Here is a 24,415-nt window from a genome sequence, read left to right on the forward strand (position 1 = left end):
GACGAAGGTCTTTTATAAGATTCTTCCCCGGCCATTGAAGATGGTTCGTCCCTTTCGTGACCATGAGAGATGTTTCTCCCAGAGGTACATGTATGATTAATGGACTTGTCTTCCAGACGACAGAACTTTTCCTCAAGATCGATAACCTTGCTGGCGTGAACCACTGAGTCGCTTGCACATCTGCGAACCGGCATCCGCTGGACGACTTTGAGCCTTCCATAAATTCCGTGGAAACATAACAGTCCGTCTTCATTATGGATTCATTTGCACTCCTGCAGTAAGTCTTTTTGCGACGCCATGCTGGCTAGGAATTGTTCATTAAGGTGAAAACTTTAGGATGAATTATTTATGGCATAAACTTGGCAGATTCCTCAAGCGTGAGGGCTCAACCATCCGTGCGATCATACTGTCTTTAAAAATTTCAATATTTTAAGATATAACTGTTATCTTGGTCATCTTGTTTTTCTTTTCGTATGCTGTAAAAACTCTTAGTTGTGGTGACTAGTTACAACTAGTTAATTCTTTGCTATAACCAATGTCGTATATCTTTAACATGGCTCGATATCAACCCTTAGATATGTAACGTTAACAGTTAACAACTTAAACTCAGAGTCTGCCTGAAAAGTAAAACAAAACATCGATATCAATAATTAAACTGCTAACGACTCTGAAAAACATTGATTTTCTTAAATCTCGTTTTACTATCGCATCTTTAGACAAGATTGTGGTCATTGATTCCTAACCTCTGACCTTTCCGTCACATGACGTAGTACGGGTCACCCCATCACATTTCACAATATTTGTGTCTTCCGACGAGGCTTCTATGTTCGTTCCTCGGCGTTTTCCTCTGTTTTTCTCCATTCTGACAAACCGGATTTTATTTCCGGAAACGTTTCCGCCTTCTCTTGATCTCGACCTTAAATGAACGCTTTTGTTTTTCCGGAAAATCGGTACGTTGTAGCAGCCCAGGCCGATAGCGGTACGGTTCCTAGCGGAACGGCCGCTAGTCGAAGGGGGACAACTTTGCCTCGCTTCATCGCCAAGACTCGAACAGAGCGGTAACGCTTTTACATGAAGGTATAGAACTCGTCCCACGGACTCATCGTCGTGCAGAAAGGATGAATTCGTCGTTCATGAAGCCGCTGGTGGTGCTAGCGGTCCCGGGTTTGTACCTGTTCTACAAATACAACCAGTACCGCCGCCAACAACAAGAGAGGCAGCGCCGCAAGGTGACCGAAAAGGAGCTGTTAGCCCTCAACCAAAAAATCGTAAGTCTTCAGAAATCTCTTATTTCCAAAATGATAATTTCAGCACAAATTATACCATTGTGTCACATGTAAACAGAGGAAAAACAGAACTACTTTTTCCTTGAGGTTATGAAACGTTAATTGCTTCCTTTGACGTAATATCAATTTGTTGTCATGGTAACAGTTAAAGATTTTCTTTTAATGTTCATTTATAGTCTTAAGGTTGTTCTGGTGTACTAGTTGGATACCTTGTCTGTAGTTGTCATTGTATGATCATAATTGATTAGCTGTGTTTTGTCCCTATCCCTTTGTAGTATATACAAATGCAGCTTAAATTTCTAGTATCAAAGAAAGTCAGATATTCAGATATTGATATAACGTTAGTTATTAAGATTCATTTTTTGTGTGATGTAATGGTGTGTTGTGTTTTGCTATTTTGCTAAAATTTTTCTGCCGCAAAAGCCCTTTGAAGAAATATCCTTTGTTTTCATAGCTTGAGCGGCATGGCCATAAATTATGCTGTATGTTCCCTGGGGCATTGATGCCTTCTGATTAAAGATGAGCAACATTTCGTCCTAGATTGTAAATTATACGATAGCGAAAGAAGTGTACTTTTTAACTTTATCAAAGAAAAATTCCCATATTTCGAACATCTAAATGCAACAGACAAATTCATATTTTTATTACGCTTGGATAATTCTTATATAAGAAATACTGTCTGTTCATACATTTACACATGTACAAAGAAGCGAGAAGAAGTCGACACTACTGGACTAGCTTAATTTAATAACACGTTTGTCTACTCTATATGTTTACAGCTTGTATTGTTGTATTTATATCCTTGTATGTTCCATGTGTTAAGTTAGACGACCTGTACCTAGCCCCTCGGGGCATGAATGCACAATAAAGGTCTTTCATTCATTCATTAAAGCCCAGCAGACAAAGGAATGGAGACTGTTTATCATGGTGGTGTACATATGTACATGCCTACCTGTTTTTGAAATACATCTGTACCATAAGAATTCATTTTATGTTATTCTCTCTATTTTGCTTTTGAAGCATTTTTTTCTCAATTTTTTCAAGCGCCTATGGTTGTCAATAGTAATTACAACCATAGGTGCCTGAAAAAAATGAGAAAAAATATGATTTTTCCAGGTGCCAGTATGGTTGTCAATAAATTATTGACTACCCATAGACCTTTAAAGAAAGGAGAAAAACATGTTTTGATAGTACAATGTATATACATTCTGAAGCAAAGTTAAACTGTACTTTCCAACACAAAAATACCCAAAGTTATGTGATGATATACATGTTACATGTACTTGCAAAAAAAAAAAATGATATGATTATAGTATATGAGTAGGTAGGCACGGCTTAAATTTTACTTGAAATAATTTTGTCTACATACCTGCACTGCTCCGGAGGAATTATGCCTGCAATGCTCTGCAAGAAATGGAGGTTTTTGATACTATAGATTGAACCATCTAGAAATGCCATTTTGTCCTGTTACAGTATTTCAATTCTTTATTCAACATTTTACAGGGTTTAATTTTAACAATTAGTGTAAACTGTAAAAGCATATGCCCCATACACGGACATGTGTAGGTAGACATCAGAAATACCTGCACAACTCCGATTTCACCTGCACTTAGCCTACATTCGCAGGTGGTATTTCGAGCAAAGGTACTCGATAAGATATCAAAATGCACCCAGATGGACTCTATGCATGAATGCTTGCTGGGTTCCCACCTTATCCCTGTGCATGGTCTATAGTCAATAAATTCACTCCACGGTAAACTCTTATAGAGTTCAGGTGACAGCTTTCCAATATCGTCACAGCCTCAAGCTACTTTTACCACCCATATCACACATAGGTGTAGGCACTTTTATTTGGCACAGTACTTCCAGTAAAAGGGAAATTGCTTATTCCACAAAATGCTTCAGTCTATGTTTCTGCTTTCCAACTTTTGACAACTCAATTGTAATAACCTGTTAACTTTTTTTCAGTATTTGAAACTGAATATAAATGATGATGAAATGGATTAAAAGTGATTTATAGCAGTATGCCATGCATTTCTAATGATTCATAAATCTTAGCTTACTTTGGAGAAAACAGCTGTTGCATTTTTGATGTTGTAAATGTTTCTAATTTGATAGCTTATGATACATGATGCTGAATTAAAGATATTCAAATTGAAGAGCAAGGGATTTCAGTTGCTTGATCATGAAGTTCCTCTAACACCCAGTCATGTTTGATGAAGCTTTTGTTAATTTCCCAAGTGTTAGAAACTGGAAGGTAAGCTGAATATGACTGGATACCAGGCAATAGTTGCTGATCATTACGAATGTAGAAAGTTATAATTCACAACTTATATAACTTGCCCTATGCCATATGTTTGATTCTATCAGCATATTTCTTACTAAATAAAGTCCAGAACCTGGACATTATGTATTGCACAGTGGTTGTTTTGTCTCCAGTGACGTCCAGTCCCTCTCTCCCTATTATATATATCTGCCTGCCCTCGTAGTGCTTTAGGGATTGTGATTAGGGTTTACAGTGTGGGATTTATTAGAAAAAGGAGTTTTATTGCGTTCTTGACCTTCAAAGCTTGCCCCAAGGTGACCTTGAGCTGTCCTCATCAGTGCAGTGCCGTGACGGGCGAGTGTTGGGTCCGCCGTAATTGTGCAACGCTGGCCTCGTTGATATATTCCATATACCTATGGGAGGTCAGCACTTGCAACTCTGGTTGTCAATTACAAATTAAGTTGAAGAAGGCCATCTTGCTAAAGGCTGCTTATGATACATGTCTCTTTTATCAGGAGACAACATGCCTCCATCAAGAATCAGGCAACGTTCAATGTTTTAAACTGTGGTGTCTAATGTTCTAGTAGCTTCTACACGGCAAAATTTTCCAACATATTTGTCAGCACGTTCGAACCCTTACAAATATGCACTGTCTTTTGAATATAACTAGTCTCTTTCCAAAGCAACCAGATGCATTATTCAAAAGTTGTCAGAATATTTAAAAAGTCCCATCATGTCTATCATAGCTTGAAGGTTGAAATTCCTGTAGATTTTGATAGTGGGCTATTCAGGACAAGGACAAACAAGTAAGAGATAAGCGCTTGTAGCCATTACACACTGGCTAACCTTGACTTCCATTTGGGGATGTGCAGGACTGTTACATGTATTTTGATATGATGTGCTCTATGAGTCTGCTCATCCTACAAATGACTCAAGACTTTCAAGTGATATTGATGATATTTCATTTCCGTTTCATTTCATTCATCAAAGGAAATGGACATAATTTTGTGCCATATACAAATTGAAAACAAGAATGTATTTTTATAATATTATTTTTTGTAAAGGTTATAAGGAAAGGTCATCCCAGCTTAATGAGCAAAATTGAATCTTCAGAAGAAACCAGGTAGTTTCCTGTTGACCCATCTAGACTCCAGATCTAGTCCCCTGTTATATGACTTATGATGGACCTTCTCGCCTCCTATCCTTTTGAATTAGATCTACCCTGCTAATGTAATGCCTTATACTTAATGGGGCTTTCATTAAGCCTGTTTCTTCAATTTTATTTTCCTTTAAGATTGTATATGACAATTCCAATTGATTATCCACCTTGAAACTTGCAAAAAGTATCACCACTTCTGTAAGAAATTGGCCGGCTGCCAGTTCAATTTTCTCGCTGGAAATGGCCTCCCTTTATCATCTCCTTTCCTGTCATTTCTAATATCTAAATCCGCATGCAGGAAGTTGGAAACAGACATTACCAAAATGTCTGGTTGACACAATCAATTCTCGTGGCACTCCTACTGAGCATTGACTTTCAGTGGATGAGGAAAGGTCTTCTGAACCAGAAGACTGTTTGTAACTAACGTGATTTATAGATTTTTTTTTTTATATCGCTTTTTAAAACTTTTAACACTGTATAGGTATCATCATCAGTTCCAAACTTGTGTCATCTGAAAAGTTTAAGTATTGAAGGTTTCAGAATTCCATGGAGTATTTGTACTGGCAATGCAACATGCAACATAAGCCCCAAAAGTAAATTCTGGATTCCAAAGGGCCTCACTTATCATTCCTTTCGAAAGTCCAAAACAGAGTGTAAGAGCTTTTGTTTGCTTATCATACAAATCAAAATTGTCCAAAGCTATTGCATTATATCCACAGCAGTGGATAGTGGACTAAGTCATCAGTCATTTTCAGGGTTAATCTACCTGGAAAAATATCAGTCTCCATCGGTCTTCCCTTGACCTCACCCGTGCCTCTTTTCCCAGACCTCGCTCCGAGAACGCCACAGCTCACCAATTCCACCATTACGGCGGCGTGATAAACCACCATATTGATTTTTCTCCATATGGAGTAGACCTTAATGTTTCACACGTGCAACAATGGCCATTTGTCATGGCGTAGAAGTAAGGGCACTGCCGGATTCCAAATTCCTCTGCTGATTTCATGTAGATCACAAAATAAATGGCCTATGTACAATATTGATGACATGTGAAAGAGCTTTGATTCTACCATATATTTTTGGACATTTTCACTGATACATGTCATTGATTGCAATAGATTGACACAGAGGTGTTTGTTTTTCAGAAATGTGTATCTATTACATGATTGATGTTAAGAAGAAGCAGCAAAACCCTCTTTTTTTTACTATTCTAGAGCTCTATAGGCTGGCTTCCCTCAGGGAGATTGAAATTATGGACCAAACAGATTGATACGTTGTCATAGTATAAGATAATTCTTAGTTTGAACTGTTGATCTCCTACAGTTAGGACAACTGTCACAACTAGAAATCCCTACTCCCTCCAACATTAAGCCATACACACATACATTCTAGCAACTTTTGTGATTCCATGTAATTGAACAGTTTTACCAAGCAATCAATGGTGAATGTGATTCTCAAGCTTCCACCCCAGGAAGAAAACAGAACTTACAAAGGCTGTCATCCAAAATCAATGGCCTGCTGTGGGATTATGGCAGTTTCCCAGTTGCTTTGTAATGGAAATCAATAAACTTAGAATGATATTTCACCTTTACAAACAACTGCTGTGGCTGCAGGAAAGTTTTATACATACTTCTTAAAAAGTGTGAAAAAAAGAGACTTCTTAGAAATTTAGTTTTTGCTCTTTATTGAAAACAAAAAGACAACTTATTCTGCACTTAAAGTATGCTATGGTTCAGTACCAAGGGCAGATACACACATAATTATTTTAATATTCAGTACAAGGGAAATACACTACCATATCTGTGTTAATGTTATTCAGTACAAGGGATATCATTCAGGGACAGCCTTCCGGACAGGTATCTGTGCAACCCTTTTTCAGTACCAAGGACAGGAACAACAGTGTAGAATATATTTGAATATTTTCAGTACAATGGACAATTCCAACAGTGTCTATGTGAAGGTTCCAGCAACAGACACAAGAGTATATCTATATGGATGTATTCAGTACTATGACAGATACAACAGTATCAATGTGGATGTTTCCAGTACCAGGTATAGGACCTGGTATAATAGTATGTGATTGTCATTCAGTACCAAGGGCAGATGTTAAAGTGTCTGATAGATTTGGATGTTTTCAGTCCCGGGAACAGGTCCAGAAGTGTCTAATAAACTACGCACAAAAAGTTCGGAAACTTAACTTTGGTCGATCATATTTCCGTTATTTTTTTACCAATTTCAATATATTACATATCATTTAAAAGCCTATTTGATTTCCTTTCCCATGATACCAAACTTATTGTGATTGCAAGTTCATGAAACGAGCATCAGGCCTGCTAAAGTGAGTGAGTCGAAGAAATAAAGTGCCCAGATTACCTTACTATAGTCAAACATGCTATTCCGTACATATTCTTCTGTTGATATTGACTTCTGTACGAGAGTATTGTGAAAAATCAACAAGAATAAACAAGACATATTCATGAAAGCTAAGTTTATTCTTTATCAAAACCAACAATCTGTGTCTTAGTAACGGGTTAGCAAGGAGTCTTAGTAACGGGTGATCCAGCCACGCGCTGTTACTACAGCACGGCACCTCCCCCTCATACTCGTCACCAGTCGCGCAATGCGATGCTGTGGGATAGCGTCCCATTCCTCGACCAGCAGTCGTCCTAGGTCAGCCACCGTGTCTTGCACGGACAGCTCGCCCAAGCTGCTCCCATAGATGTTCGATGGGGTTCGGGTCCGGGCTCTTAGAGGGCCACTCCATCCTCTCTACACCTGCATGCTGGAGATGGTCGGCGATGATCCCTGCCCGGTGTGGGCGGGCGTTATCATCTTGCAGCAAGGCATTTGGCCCCATGTTATGGAGGAAAGGGATGGCCACCGGATCAAGTATTGTGTCACGATATCTTTCTGCATTGAGGGTTCCTGGTACAAGTCTTGTCTTTCCCCTTGAGTTTATGCCTCCCCATACCCCAATGTTTGTTGTGAAACAATAACAAAAAATAACACCTGTGGATGACGATACCGTTGCAGGACGCAGGTGTTTATGTGGTGTTAACAATTGTTTCTTCGATGTGCTAAAAATAACCTTGGATGTTCTGTTTGCTAGAAATAACCTTCGATGGTCTGTGTTCTAAAAATAACCTTAGAACCTGAGGAAACAATATATTGAATCATCATCCGCGCCCATACCGATAGGATGTCACAGCGCGCGTATGACACCAACAGGGAATTTTGGGCACTTTTTCGCCGTGACCCACTCACGTTATTAGTCCTGGTACTTGTTCCGTGGGTTTTCAATCACAATAAGTTTGGTATCATAGAACAGGGACTCACACAAGCTTTATAATGATATATAATGCATCAAAATCGGTAAAAAATAACGGAGATATGATCAACCAAAGTTAAGTTTCCGAACTTTTTGTGCGTAGTTTATTTAGTACCAGGGACAGGGACTGTGGACAGTGTGTATGTGAGTATCATTCAGCACTAAGGACAGGCTAAGTTGTTAGAGACAGCTCACCTAAAGTATCATCTGTAGTGGTCAAAACAGTGTCACACAGTCAAGGAGCTTTGTTTGTATTAGTTGATTGCCAGAGGGGTGCCAAATTACAAAATTGACAGAGAGTACCTTTTGTCTGAAAATCTACCCAATCATATTGAATAGGGCTTGGTGACCTGCCAGCATCCGCTGACCTCTAAAAGTCCTGCCATGATCGAGAGATGACTGAAATGTTCATTTAGAGCTTCCACACTTGTCGGACAAGCCATTCTTCTGCTTTGTGACGCCAGCTTTTAGTCAATGTCCCATTTTAGATAATGCATGTACTAACTGCCTGACCAAGATCGACTGTCCATTAAGGATATCCCTTCAGCCCACAAAGGTGCTTTTATCCAGAGCCAGCTTGTCTGTGACAAGAATCAGAGTCTTTTATAAACAGTACAGTTCAGCTTAACTCAACACTCAATGGCAAGAGGTTTAGGGATCGCTTTTGGGAAGGGGGATGGGGTAGTCTGGAAATATTTCGGCCAAACTCTCCCATTTCTGTTTTGTAACCTCACTGCTTTTTCCTCTGTGTCCATTGATAGGCTCAAATTTTTGTAGGTATTATGTTTTATGCCTGAACATAAATGAGTTTTTTTGGTGCATATTATTATATATATAATGATGCTAAAATTGCAAAATTTCAATGCTTCAAATTGCAGTGTCTAATGTTCTAGATACTGTGCAAAATATCACATTCAGCCAAATATTTGATCATATTTGTCAGCAAATCTGAACCCTCTCGTAAACAAGGACCGAGTATGATCCGATCCGATGGATCTAGACTGACAATGCTGTTCATTAAAGGATCCTGCTACAGTAGCCTCTATCTGTGCCTCATGGGAGTCAGATTACATCTGAGCTATGCAAGTCTTCCTGGGTCACCTTGAGTATGTACCTGTGCTCTAGAGGTGAACATTCATGTTGTGTAGGCATGCCTTTAAACGGTGCCATGGAATTCTCTTACTTAGGGAAAATGAGTTGCTTGAAATCATATATATATGATTCATGAAAACTGTGTCTTATGTTTTCAGATAATATCTGAAAACAAAGTTGACATTTTTAGTTGATCATTGACAAAAAGATCTGATGCTGCCTCAAATGTCTTGATTGCTTTGCTGTTTTATGAAAACTTTGAAACATATCCTAGAAGTGTTGAAATGTTGCTATCAAGTTTTGTTTTGTTCTGAGGACGGTTGAATGATGTAAGGCCCTCTGTGAAACAGATTGTAACCTATGGGAAGAAGGAGGTGCCAAAAGATGTAGTTCTCGTGAAGAGTCCATTTCATAGCTCAAATCAATCAAAATTATGTCTTTTGCAGGTCATTTTGGCTACCACATCATATATATGCATATCAGTCAGTGACTTTCATGGCCTTGTCATTTATGCACACCTCTCCTGCTACTTAAATATCGTACACACCATATAAAAGGGGGGAAATGTGGCCATCACAAAGCAGGTAATATATACTAGTCATTCAAGCTGTCACATTCTGATAGCTTTGATATCAAGACTTATGACAAGCGGTGTCTACTTGAGGAAAGGAAAGTAATATAATAGTACCCTCAGGAGAGAAAGGGACATTTTCTTCCCACAGTCAGACCTTAATAAAGTAAGATTGCAGGGTGGGGGTGCCCAATTCACAGCAAAGGTCCAAAGGAGATCAATTCTGTGGAGTTTTTATGAAGCAGTTGCGGTGGAGCTATCCCTATGAGCTTGCACCTATGGCTATGGGTAATGAAAAGACTATGCATTTTTCATAAGAAGCAATATGTTCTGGGTTATTGGAGCCGGTCAGGATATGCACAGAGATGGAGATAGATGACTTAGTAGTCCTCAGGCTAAACTGTTAAGGGTAACAGGATAGCAATTTTTCAACAGCTGGACATGTTAAGGCAGGACAAAGCTGTTGTTTTATTCAGTGCTGTCCTAAAGGACAATAGAGACTCTTTATCACCTGAGTTTGTGAGGAGACAAGTTAGTTTCAACTTTTGTGCATCTAGTATTATTGGAAAAACATCACTCAGTTAGTTTAGAGAGACTTACTGTAATCATTGCAGGTTCAGAAGGGCTTTGGGGAGCCTGTTTTTCTTTGACAGGAGATATTAAAGAAAGATCACATGAGCAGGATATACTCATTGGAATATGATTATTTCCAAAATACAAAGGTGTAGAATATTTCTGTGGCTGCACTAGATAATATCTAGTGTGTATCAGAATAATCCTGACGGAGGTGTTTTGAATTCAGGGATTTTAAGGTTTTACTAGGAAATAATCAGTGATGTGATTTACATTAATGTGTTATTAGGATTAACCTTCTGAAAGATCTACCAGATAGGATATTGACGATATTCAAGGATTAGTAAGCTCTTTGAGGGAATAAATGAGATGGTAATTGAAGATGCAAACTTCTAAGATGAATTCTGAATGGGCTTGCTTGATGTTATGGTTCAGTACCAAGGACAGAGACAACAGTGTCTCTCTGAATGTTGTACAGCACCAGGGACAGATGCAAAAGTTTCTATGTGAATTTCTTACAGTACCAGGGACAGACACAGCATTATCTACATGTATGTGAATGTTATTCAGCACCAGGGACAGATACAATTTTGGATCTATGTGAATGTTATACAGGATAAGGAATTGGAATAGGTATACATTGTCTCTGTGAATGTGTTTCAGTACCAGAAAAAGAGACAGCTGTGTCTATGTGAATGTTTTTCATAGAGAGCTGTGTATTTTGTTACTTATTGTTTAAAAAGGTGATTTTTATACCATCATCATTTCTCTTTTTGTAGGAGGTGTAACCTTCACCAAGTTTAGTGATAGATATATACAATTCAGTACATTAATCAAAATATGCAAGTATCAAAAAATATTATGACATATGGCTTTTCATTTACTATGGTACAACACTTCATACAAGCATATTGTATGAGCTCTCTTCTCTGCTGACTTTGAGAAGACTTAGACTTACATGTAGTCATTATCATGGAAATCTGTGGTTGAGCGTCTGTTTTTGACAAGCAATCTTGAGGCAATCTCCAAGCTAAGATAACCATGACTATAAATTACAACCAACTCTCCTAGGTCATTACCAAAGTTTCCCCAGACCATTACTGACTAATGAGTGTTCTGTTTCTACCCTGCTGGGTGCAGCTGAGCAGTGATATGGTAACCACTTACAGATGTACAGATAGCTGATGTATTTTAGATGAGGTCCCTGAGGCTCACAGTACCAAAATGCTGAAGTTTCTGCCGTGGTTTAATGTTTGCAGTTTTCAAAATATGTACTAAGTACAAGTATTAAGAAATATTATGACATATGGCTGTTAAATCACTATGGTACAACACTTCTACACAACTACATGTACTTACAGATGTTACAGTTAGCTGAATCAGATGTATTTTAGATGAGGTCCCTGAGGCTCACAGTTCTGATATGTTGACATTTTTGTGCAGTTTTTGCGGTGACCTCTTCACCACAAACATAAAACCACCATGAAGATGCATGTTCTGTCTTCTGCCTGCCTAGCCTATTGTTTTACACACAAACTTTAAACCACCGTGAACACTCAATTTTCTCCCTAGTACAAGGAAATTAAATCCCTGCAAATTTTGATTTTATTGTAACTTTGCAGCTTAGGGTTTACTATGTATGCAATGTGTTGGTAGTGATTGTAAGGTTAATGAGAATGATATGTACTGTTCAGGTGTACAAATTAGTTATTGATAGCATATCTGTATCTCAAAATTATCCTTCTTAGTTACTACCTATACAATTTTTGCATCTTTGTTGAAAATGTGTGAACATGTATGTATAGGAGCTGTATTAAGGTTTGTGTGTGAAGAAACACATACACATCTGCATATGTTTATACACATCTTATCTTGTTGTTGTTATTGTGTTCCAGGACAAGCTATTACAGAAGTTAGAGGAACATGAACCTGATATGGCTGGAAGCAAAGATGAAGAGGTATGTTGATACTGCTCCAATATCGTGATGTTTTCTCTACATGTATATCTTTGTATTTTTATAAGTGTTGTATGAATAAGTTTCCCTCATCTCATCTATTTCGTAGTCTAATTATTTGAAACCACAGAAGATTTGGCAACCCTCTCAACTCTCTACCCTTCTTGTTTTTCTGTTTTCTTAATGTGTGTCACTTAGTGTCATGTGTGTCCATTCTTTGATATTATCCTCCCACCTTTTCCGTTGCCTACAGATTAAGTTCATCTGTATCTTGATCAGCAAGATTTACAGATTTTAAAACAAATCATTCATGCCAGATGATCATCAAGTTATGTCATTATGAATCTTTCTTAATTGTACTTGTAAAAAATCTGTCTTTTTGTATGTTATGACTCCAGTTGAAAAGGTTGAAGGAAATTGCCCAATCTCACAAGTCCTTAAAAATATTTCTGACTTGGATCAACATATTTTCCCAAACTTCATCACCTATTTCTAAGGCCAAGGCTTAGAGACTTGTGACTTCGAAATCTAGGGAATGGTCTATTTTTTAGTACTTTGTAGCGATAGCTTGTACATAATCTGTTCCTGTGATTTATGGACTGAACCTTTGCTGTGCATCTTTATTTATTGGGTGAGGAAAAAAAAGCTTTCAGAGGATTAGTTTTTGAAGTAGATAAACTTTTCAGAGGGCGACTTCAGAAGATTCTTTTCAGGGTTTAGAGTGGTTTTCCTTGGGATGGAAACATTGAATCCATGGTACACAATTATCATCAGAGTCCCCACCATGCAAAGGGATTCATTCCAGCACCTTCAAAGTTGTCAATGGATTTTCTGGGAATTTTTCATTCTTTTGCCGATCCACGGTGACGAGTTGAATGTAAATTCCAACTTTGATTAATCATGTTTCTATGTCTGAGGGTCATGAGGGCAATGTAGATTACACCACAGGGATGACACTGTATCATACACTGTTATCTTCAGCTACAGGGTACAGTTAGTGGAAATCACCCATCATTAATCATTGGAGTGCACATTCCAGCGGGATCTGTCCTCTAACATTTCATCAAGAAATTGGGCATCAGTAGACTCTGTATGCGAAGTATAACTTTGGAACTGTGATTTTCCATGGTTGCACACAGTACTAGAATGTACTGGCCACACCTATAAGATACTTTCAAAGTGGCACTTTTGTATTGTCTTTCTTGACTTAGAAAAGAAATTACCAATACAGCATTTGATGCTTAATGCAGATATTTTGAAACTTAAAGCTTTCGATCTTGATTGTACAATATGTATTATACACGTTTCTTGGTAACTTTAGCCAAATGTACCCACCAGCTTCATTTCTCCATTGATTATTGTGTCCTTAATATTATGGACAACTAGAACAAACATACTGTATTATAAACAAAGTAAAAGAAACAATATCAAAACTCTCCTATCATCAATGCGCACCTACATGTACTTGTGTATTCTGTCAGGAGCTGATGAGTTAGACATAATAGTTAGTAGAGCATACCAGGAGTGGTAGACTGGAAACTGAGGTTCCAACAAGATGTATGGAGTAATTACACAACAGCACAGGGTGAACTCAAATGGGATAAGAGGGCACAGCAAGGAGATTGCTGCATGAATATTGGGGAGATGTAATATTGGACTTTGGGATTTGTTGGAGGGTGCAACTTGAATATCTGTCTTCTATGACAAATAGGAAGACAATCATTGTTAATCAATAGAAACCTTCATAGAGTTACGAACATGCAACCTGCAAATATTATCTTTTTTTTATTAGAAACAGAAATCTATATTAAGTTATGAACATGAGCATTATCTAGTATCATACATACAAAATAAACAGCAATTTTAGGACAAAAATAATTTCCAGACATAGCTAGTGTGATATATGTGTTATTGAAGACATAGCTATGTGTGATAGCAATAGAAAAGTAAAAGAAAACACTCCATTTGACAAGTCTTTCCTTCAATGTCTCTCTGCATCTTGCTTTGCTTTATGTGTCAAGTTTAATCATGACCTGAGCCTATAAGGTCTTTTGCTGTGTAGCTTTAATATCATCCATGAAATGCTAGCTTTATCCTTGGCCCTATCCCTTGTGTGTTATTAAGAGTGCACCATAAAACCTTCCTTTCAGTATACCAATCACGTACTAGTACTTGTGGGACTAATCATTGTACTTTTTAGGATATCAGTATAATTTATACTATAAATAAAACATGAGCAAGTAGGACCTATAAGGACATACTTAATGACCATGTCTATCTGTTGTGTATGATAATTGCATACTTCTCGAACTATGTGCACTTATACCAATTAGTGATGCCTTCTTCAAGATGCCAAGGATGGTGTAAGCTTATCAGGATTTGGAAGAGTTTTGAGTATTTTGTGTGCAATTTTAGAGAAAAAGCTTTTAGACATACTGTTAGTAATTTGTGACAGAAATAGTACTGGCAAGTTTCAATTAGAGGCCCTGCGATGGTAATAATTTCATCAGAGACCAACCAATCGCTACATTGGATTGGTTTGCGTCTTAATTGCATTAGATGTCAATTGCTTAAAAGATAAAGAGGGGATGGGAACAAAGACATCTGACCCTCTTCAAAATTTAATTCTTAGATCTACCATTATACATACATACAAAACTGAATTTCGAGCGCTGCTTAGATTTATAGATTTGAAGAACAAGCTAAATCCTTGATTGTACCATCATCAGAGAACACAATTCGACGAAATCCCTTCCCTTTGCCCAACTGTAATGCGGATAAAGTGGATTTCCTCACAGCTGTGATCACTACTGTTTTTCAACGTCCATTTACTCATTTGCCATAGTTTGCAAGGCAGCAATCAAGCGTCGCCAGAGATCAAAATACTGCAAAATATCCGTAATGAAGGCCTTGGATAGATTGGCTATAATCCCTTTTACTGCATCCATTAAAGCAGAACAAATCAGAAGTAGGCCGGAGTTAGATTTATAATGAAATCTTATTGATCATAGCGGCAGAGTGACTCAATCACGGTGCCTCGCAGAGCAGAAAATTGGAAGATGTACGGAAGTAATCCCGCAGTGAATCTCAGAACAGTGGCAGTAAAATAGGAGGAAGATTAGACAAGTCTAGCGTAGATAAGAAAGATATATCAGCCACTGTGATTTCTTAAGTAAACCACTTCCTTCAAGGCCAGCTACAAGTATAACTCTTTCTATGTTCTATTGAATTATGAATATTTCCATGCATACGTTCAGTGTAATGCGATTCAAAAGCAGTGAGTGTGTCAGAAAACTGTTCTGAATGAACTCCACCTGACTTATTCCAAGGAGGCTTTATTATTATAAAACCTCCTTGCCCGTCCTTGGTTATTCTACGTACAAATTTGTGGAAAAAGCAACAAAGAGGGGTCACTGCAGGTCACAGATCAATCCAAACTGGACAATTACTAATGTCATCATAGATATGGATTACCTGACCACATAAATCATTGACTGCCTCACACTAGATGACCTAGCATATAATGATTACTTTCCTGATCTATCAATACAATATATAGATAAAAAATCAATAACTCTTCCATTGAATTCTTCTACCTTCTAATTCCTTGCCCCCATTCTGTCAGTCAGCAGGGAATTTGACTTTTGGGTCAATTTTTCGCTGCCAATTCTGAGGCTTTTGTTGTCATAACTATCTTGATGATAATTCATCAGATCTCTCTTCCCCTTATGAACCGTCTACAACGTCATTGAGGTAAAATTTGCTGCACTTTACCTTCAATATTCAGAGATGGAGATGGGCGCCGCCTTATGCACCGTCTGGTGCGGGCAGAACTTTAACTGACTACTGTAATTCAGAGTTTGCTGTGGAGCTCCAAATTGGAACTTGGTGGAATATAGGTTAACTAGATGACAATTTTTTAAACCAAAAAGTACAAATTGTTGAATACGATATGGTCAAATACTAATCACATGTAAACTGTGCTTGTATCTTTGGGTGCAGTTGCAATTCATGTTGAATGCTATCAATACATAAAATGAGAAGTGAATTGATGTGGGTCAAGACGTACTCCAAATCCGGTGTCTTGATTTTTTACCAATGATGTAACTTGTTAGGAGTTATTACAGGTAACCTTCAAAGCAGCTGTCATTCATTATTCGTGACACTGTCAAATATGGATTTTAGATATTGAGATGTTGTCATGTTGCAGGATTATAGGTTATGAGATGGAAGAGATGAATGATGCACTATGATCGTGACAAGGTCAAAGATTGATGCTCAAATTGTAGTTTGTTGTCAGGGGGTCATGATCTTTACCGCTTTCATAAGAAAAGTAGTGTAAATTCAGAAATTTTTTTGTTGGTTTTATGTTCTCGTTTTCGTGGTGACTGCTTTACCGCAACCTCAAAACCACAATTTCTACCGTCTTCTGCTCGCCTACCCCCTTGTCTAAGCACAAACTCAAAACCACCGCAAATACTCAATTTTCTCCTCACAGCAAAATCAAATCCCGGCAATCTTAAACGCACAGTATTTCATGCATACAAATTATTTCGTGCTTACTTGCCCTGTGTGGCAACTTTGCTCCCTACCTTGACCTTGCATTTCCCTCCTACGCTGTGGGAGTGTGCGGACATAAATCAATCAGATTGAAATCTCCTTGCATAAATCATCACTTACTGTTGTTACTGTAGCACAGCATGATGAAATGTTGAAGGGGTGTATATATTTACCAAGACTTCTTGTAACTTTTCTTTTTGATTAGTCACTGTTAAACAGTCTGAAAAGTTGCCATTCTTTCCTTTTCTGCCTTTTAAACTAGATATGCCAAGGTCAGCAAGGACGATTACCTTAGTCACAAGATAACAGCAGCTTAATATTCATTCCTGATCAGAGTAGGCCGTGGACCTACCTGGTGCTCACTTTCAAACCCCACCACCCACAGGTGCCCACACCTGTCTGAGTGAAACAATTCCACCCACAAAATGTTAGAAGTCATTTCCCCAAAGCAATTTCCCTTACACAGAACCTGTCATTCAAATCCTAAGATGCTTTATTTATAATAAGTTTATTGCAAGTTCTTGCCCGTAGGCTAATTGCAAGTACAATAATATATATAATATATAATTGAACTGGGATTAGGAAAAAAAGACATCACGAGTTGGCAAGGTTTCCCTCAAATAGGTACCGGGTATACAAAGCCTGAAATGACTGTAATTTGTCTGCCATTGATTTCAGGTGGGCGGTAATTCACACCTACCCCACAGTCGATAGACTTTGGTGATGAAATAGGCCGCACAATCTTACCATCTAATGAAAATGTCAACTGATAAGAATGAAGCTTTTCAATCTCGTCGATACAAATCTTCTCCTGTTTTGCAAGCTATTGACTGGACATCTCTTTCTATTCTTCTGTCTATAAGTAGTTTTTAGCTGCAAGTCTTTGACAATTATAGTTTTACTGTAAATCTCTTGTAGATGACTTGTTTGCAAACATCATTTCAAAAGTATTTTTGCCATTTGGTATATGATTTTTCAACATAGGTACCTTATTTTTGTCCTCTACAGATGTTTTAACAACAAACTTGCTGTCTTCATCAGTATGAAATAAACTTTTCCCATCAGTACAAATCAAACTTGTCTTGTTGTCCGTAATTGTTTTGAAAAGAATGCATTCTGGAACTTTAATGTAATAGTTACTTCTCCTTGACACTTTCATCATAGAGAGAACAAAAATAGTTGTGTATGTATGAAAAAATATACTGTTGAATCAATTTACCAACCTGATGAAACTATTTGCAAAACTACTAGTACTTGATTTTTGTTTCAATGCTCTCAGTATACGTGTCTGTTTGTCTCCAGTGTGTAACATTTTAATCACTATCATGTCATGAAGTTTATTTACATTTAAGGTGAAATTTTTGTCCTTTACAACTAGCAAGTTTCCGTCCTGGGACGGAAAGATGGGTCCTGGAGACAGCCATGGTATAACATTACACTTGTCTTACTCTTGTACTGTTTGTCTCCATCCAGTGTGTAATCTGCATCAATGCCAAGGCCCAGATGCAGACGTACCCGTGCGGCCACAAGGTGGTGTGTAGGAAGTGTTTTGTGAAGACCATCCAGATGGCGGTGTCCCAGAGATGTCTGCCGCTCCGCTGCGTCATCTGTAGGACCAGGATCCTCAAGCTCAAGCAGTCCACCATCATGTAGCAACCGCACCTCCACAAACCTTCCTGATTCCTCTCAGTTTTTCCTTCCTGCTGACTTGATACTGCTGTAACCAACTGCAGTGGGGCAGAGATATGGTGAAGAAAGATCCAGCTTGTAATCTGTTATAAAAACATATCAGCTTAATAGCTTGTCGTAAATCCTTAAGTCAGATCTCTTTAAGGCCTTCGCCTCCGGAAAAGAGCCTTGGGTAATGAGTGAAATTCAGAATATCGAAGGCTGCTGTGTCTATTATAAACAACCTAACAGATCTACATGTATATATAGATTCCATTCTGTTTGACTCAGCTGTTGCACTGAGCGTTCATATTAGGACCCATTATCCCCACCTGAAGCAATGATGTTACATATTTCATCCATCTCAAGCATAGTCCTTGATCTAGTTTCAGCAGTGATAAATCTACGCCCTCCTGGAATTGGCTTGCAACCTACTTCCAAGAATCCATTACATTCCTTTTATTTTGCACTTATCTAAATGTACCAGGTAGAAATAAGCCCTTGCCCTAATTCCAGATATTGATTTATGTTGTTGAAATTCAGGCCACTACCATTTTAAGGTCTATGCCAGCACAAAATTATGCTGTCGTATGTACAAAAACAGGCCTAGATTTTAAGGTTTTTAGCCTCTGGGCAGAAATAGATATTAATTTATGTGTGAATTTGTAAATTATTGGATCTTTCATGTTCTATTTCAAGAGGTTAGAGGTCAGTGTATGATTTTGGATAGTACTCTTGATAGATGGCAAAATTTACAATAATGAATGGGTGAAATTGAAGTAACACAAAAATTCAAGTATGATTTAAAAGAGAAAATATTTAATGCATAATTGGTGAATAAGTGTATTTGTCATATTTGACCACACTGTTGTATGCAGCTGTACCACACACTCAGTGCACAGGGTTTATCACCCTGATAAGTTGACTAGAGGTACAAAATGTATTCTCTTGAACCAAAGTATTAAACATGTACATTATGTAGTATACTGTTATAGATAATAATCATTATAAGTGTGACACTCTTGGTCTTTGCCGGTGTGCAATTTTCTGTGTTCAGTCTTGATATATGTATTTGTTGCTGATTGTATTTCTGTGCTTGATAGTCTATGTCATTGCTGTGACGCTGTGCAAAATGCGGTATTGTATATTTGGCTTACCATAGTTACTTTCTAAACATAGGACTTTTTAATAGATTTAGTCAAGCAGGACTTGGCTGTTGAATATCTACCATTCACTACTTATTAAGAAGTAGTCATTTTCTCCTTAAAGAGATTGTAGTGAAGTAGACAAATGTTTAGATAAGAATACAACTGGAATCAAGAATATGACCTGGTCCGTCATTTTGGCAATGAAGTATCAATGAGTTTTATTTTTAAGGACTATGTAACAAGAGTTCACAGACAGGGTTTTAACTTTTTTGTCACTCTGGGAGTTTATAGCATTTTATGTAATAATGTTGCAAGAGGAAAACAATGATCCTTTGACAAGCAGATGTATTGATCAAGGCATTAAAAGAGATATTTTGAAGAAAAAAAACAATATAGTATTATTACATGTTGTAAGTGGAAAGGTTTTGTGCACATGTTGTAAGTGGAAAGGTTTTGTGCACTTGTTTATTGGTTCAATGAAGGTAAGGATACAGTCTCATTTTTAGTTTAGACTAGTCCCATACCAAAGAATCATTGAAGTGTGAACCATTCTAGGTCAACTATCAGCTCACAATGAAAACAAACTGTTATGCATCAATATCAGCATGTACAGTAATACTTTACCTGAATGTGTATTTAACTATAAAAGATAACCAGTACTCGTATTTTCAAAGCAACTGTATACTAATATAGGCAGTTGCCATGGAGATTTTTGAGGTGAAGTTAAACACATTATGTGTCTAAATCGTGTTGCTGTGTACAGTCAAAAACATACAGTGTCCAATGAAGATATTGGATGAATATCAAAAGTGTCTGTTGTGTCTTCGCTGTTGATGTTTTTCCCTTGTTCTTCTCATTTGTGCTCAGGAAAGCATTGAGTGATACTGATGTATAAGTTATGTTACTTTACGTGTTGTCTAAGGCTTCATGCACGTGTTGTTGTTTCTGTGTGCTACTCTTCTGTCTTCTCTCTCCTGTGACTTATGTTCTTAGACATTAAAGAAGTTTACAATCAGATGTTATACAGTGTGTTTTAAACTAAGGAAAAAACATAATGTTAATGGTCATGTAACAGTAGTCACTATAAGTGAATTATTATTTATCATGATTGCTGATGCTTGCTTTAAGGCCAATGCATAAGAAAACTGCATTTTACTAGCTCTCAGGTCTGAATCTTTTTTCTCATGACTTTCATGCACCAGATTTATTGAAATCCATAGCAAAACCGTTATTTTGCATATTTCTGTAAACATCTAATTTCTTCTTATTGACGTCTTTTACCTTAGTAACAGTTATAAGTGGTGGATATAGGTTGATAGCCTTTATGCCAGAAATTCTACACTATAGATGCGGTAGTGGAAAGCACAATCACTGAGGGATTGAGGATCATTGGGTGCTAGTTTTGGAAGGATAAATGGCGACACCTATCGGATAGCATTCGATGTGCAGCTTTCACGAAGGATGAACCAGGACGGATAGCAGGTGGTTGTGGAAAAATCTTCGTTCTGTTGTTAGGTTCGCATTATGTGAATATCTTTGTCCTCAGTCCGTGGGTTTTAACAGATACAAAATGTACCCTCCGGTTTGAATTCGTTGATTTATTTCTCCCATTTCAGGCAACATTGCGACCCATCCCCAAGATCCCCCAACGGTTGGGGAATTGTTTGTGGGCGTGATGTTCTATGCAAAACTGCATCACCTAACGTTACCAACATCCCGCATTTCTTTATCATCTCAGTTTCTAATCCTTCACTCGAATGATACATTTATAAGTACATTAGACCCACGATAAAAGGTATCAAACTGTTGAAACAGCTTTTCCATGGCACCGTCGGGTTTACAAAGTTATAACGTTACGTCATTTCACGCCTGCGCTTTCCTGTGCACTGACTGGTTTCGGTCACGTGACACTGCCACGCCTTCGCGGAAAATCTTTGCGGAAGTCACAGAAGGAGTTATGACGCTGTACAAACTGGCCTGCACTGGTAAAACTAAGACACGATTACTACTTTGAACCATTACATTTTGAGGGCTAATTCATTATCTTGATTACAATGTCGGTAGAATATGTGATCTTCAAGCAGATGTGTGTAATTTTGCCCGTTTATTGTTGCTGTCGCGTTAAATTTTTATGTTCGAAGTTGCGTTTTCTTTGACTAATCGTCTTACCCCAGAGCGTAAAATACGTTCAAAACGTCTTAAACAGCATGCCTGATCGCTTCGTACGTACATGATCAATGTCTTTGACTGATAGTGATACTTATATTCCGGTGGTTGTCTCAGAAATCATATTTAAGAGCCCGTTAAGACGCCGTTAAGTGCCCGGTTAGTGTTTGAGACTACGTGGCAACCTGTCAGCCCTTGTTCGACCTTCACGCAACGCCCCCTAGCTTTTGTGGAAGCATCAGCAGAGACAATTGTGCCTGTGAAGCAATTTTACAAGTCAAGCTCTGTTACTGTATATAACGTTACCAAATTCAGGTTGTAGTGCTGACAGATTATATTTTCTTACAGTGAACAGAAAGATTCAATGTGCACCATTTAGGGGAGCAAGAGTCCTTGGTCTCCAGGCCACTTTGACATAACAAGATGGAATCACAGCAAAGCCAAGAGGATGACTTGAAGGAGAGGCTTGCAAGTTTCCCCACCCTTTTCCAACTAGACATTCCCCGCGTGTCTCGCAGACACCATGAAATGAATGTCAGCAAGCTTGTGAGGGAGCAAAGAGATGATCCAAGGGAGTTCTATCAAAATGCAAATGCAGAGAACTTGTTGGCTTTTCTGCTTTTGAAATACTTCAATGATCTTGAGCGTGCTAAATGCCACATTGACTCAGTCCTTGAGAAACAGAATGACAATGTGGTTGCATTGGGTAACCTCTGTGGCTATTACCTACAGATTGAAGACTTTTCTGAAGCCGGAAAAACATTAGATTTAATTGAAGAGCTGCTAAACACAACAGGCAATGGTAAAAGTGCCCAAAGAAAAGCACATGCTTTAGCAGAGCAGGCCTACTCACTGTCAAGGTTAGGTCCAAAGTGCCACACACTGGGCATAGAAAAGTCTCGAGAAGCTTTGCGTTCGAAGGATGACTGTCTTGAAAAGGTATGTGTTGAACTGAACTATGTACTTGCGCTTATTCTCGATCGGTGTTTGGATACACATAATTACATCGAAGACAAGCATTTCGATCCTATCGCCTACTTCACTGAAGCCAGACAATGCCTCGACATTGTGACCAACAGTGGAGAGCCTGAGTTTTGTGGGAAAGGGTTTGCACTGCTTGGAGATGTCTACAAAAAGATGAACAGGATTCCAGAGAAGTACTTTGTGACAGGAGAAAAACTGACTTTCTCTGATGAGAAGATCGATGGATGCTTCGAACAGGCAAAGAGGGAAGCACCAGATGATCATTTTGTTCTGGAGAGGGTAGGACGGCATTATAGGCTCTGCAGGCATTTTGACAAGGCCATTCCAAGCCTACAAAAAGCTAATGAGCTCTGTCCTATGCCATTTCCATGTCATCACCTGGGCCTAGCCTATATGGCTATGGCAGACAAAAACATTAAGAAAGGGGGTGATGATAGAAAGACCAAGGAGTGGCTAACTGAAGCTGGGAAGTGGCTCGAAGAGGCAGATAAATTTGGTAAAAAGGCTGCTTACAGAATCACAGCTGACTTGGCCAGAGTTTATGTCAAGCTCGAGGAGTATCAGAAAGCACTACCCTGCTTCAAAAGAGCTGCGGAAGAGAATACAGCTACAGATGATGGAATTTCCTTGGTCGCTGCTGGTAATTATGAAAACTGGGGAAAGTGCTTCCTCCTCCTTGGCAAGGAAGAAGAAGGCAAGACCAAGTAACTGAAAGCGGTTGAATGTGCCGCTCGAGTGAAATGTCACAAGAGGACTGCATTCTCCGAGTTGGTAAAGCTGATGCAGATGCAAGAACATGACAGGCCGGAGGTGAAGATTGACAAGTTGAATGAGTTGGCCAAACTGCATGAGTTGGTATCGAGCCACAGAAAGGCATTGGATCTCCGTCAGTCAGCCCGTGAACTAGACCCATCGAACCCTAACACACTACTGGGTCTGATTGAACATTGCTGCAAACATAGAAAGTATGCCCTGGCACAGGTGTATCTATCTTTTCTCCAAAACCTCACAGATATCCCTCCACCAAAGGAGCTGTTTCTACAGGTGAAATTGAACGCTGTAACTACCACAGAGCCTGACAGCCTTGCTTACAAGATCTTCCAAGAAACATTTCAGTTCATATTTCCCGTGGACTGCCTTAGTGATGTCTTCATTTACAGTGCTGACAACGACAAAGAGATTGCTTGCACCATAACACGCCAATGTGAGGAATACTTTGGCCTGACTTGCCTGTGTCTTCATCGTGATCTTCACTCAATGTTAAAGATATCTGAGACTGTTGAAGCCCTGAGTGACAGTGTCCTGATCTTGTTCGTTGTCTCAAAATGCTTGACAAAGACTAAGAGGGGTGACTACTTCATTGAAAGAGCAATCGAGTGTGTTAGCAGTCGCGGATGTGGCAACATCATAAGCCTAACAACTGCCAGTGACATCATCATACCTAAGCTCTTGCAGGACTTTCCAACATTCAACTATGACGATGTCGGCCCTACTACGGAAAACATGGGTCTGCCACTGTTTAGAGCATTCATTGAGAATAAGAATTAGTGCAATGCAGACCATGGCATAAATCTGACCACCTCTGGACATGAACATTAGCATGTAACATTAGATAGGCCATTTGAGTGGAACTGAAGCTGATTGTTCACAAGTTCTTTC

At 38.5% G+C, this 24,415-nt stretch overlaps 1 protein-coding gene across 1 annotated transcript; it reads left to right on the forward strand.

The window, feature by feature from the left end:
- The first annotated feature begins 692 nt into the window (after window positions 1-692).
- Window positions 693-20,764, forward strand: LOC136446910 (E3 ubiquitin-protein ligase mind-bomb-like). The gene is made up of 3 exons (XM_066445563.1): window positions 693-1,268; window positions 12,171-12,233; window positions 18,264-20,764. The coding sequence occupies exons 1-3, from the start codon at window positions 1,119-1,121 to the stop codon at window positions 18,441-18,443; spliced, it is 393 nt and encodes a 130-aa protein (XP_066301660.1). The 5' UTR covers window positions 693-1,118; the 3' UTR covers window positions 18,444-20,764.
- Window positions 20,765-24,415: the final 3,651 nt, after the last annotated feature.

The sequence above is a fragment of the Branchiostoma lanceolatum genome, chromosome 13 (assembly GCF_035083965.1).
Source record: "Branchiostoma lanceolatum isolate klBraLanc5 chromosome 13, klBraLanc5.hap2, whole genome shotgun sequence".
In the NCBI taxonomy this organism is placed as follows: Eukaryota; Metazoa; Chordata; class Leptocardii; order Amphioxiformes; family Branchiostomatidae; genus Branchiostoma; species Branchiostoma lanceolatum.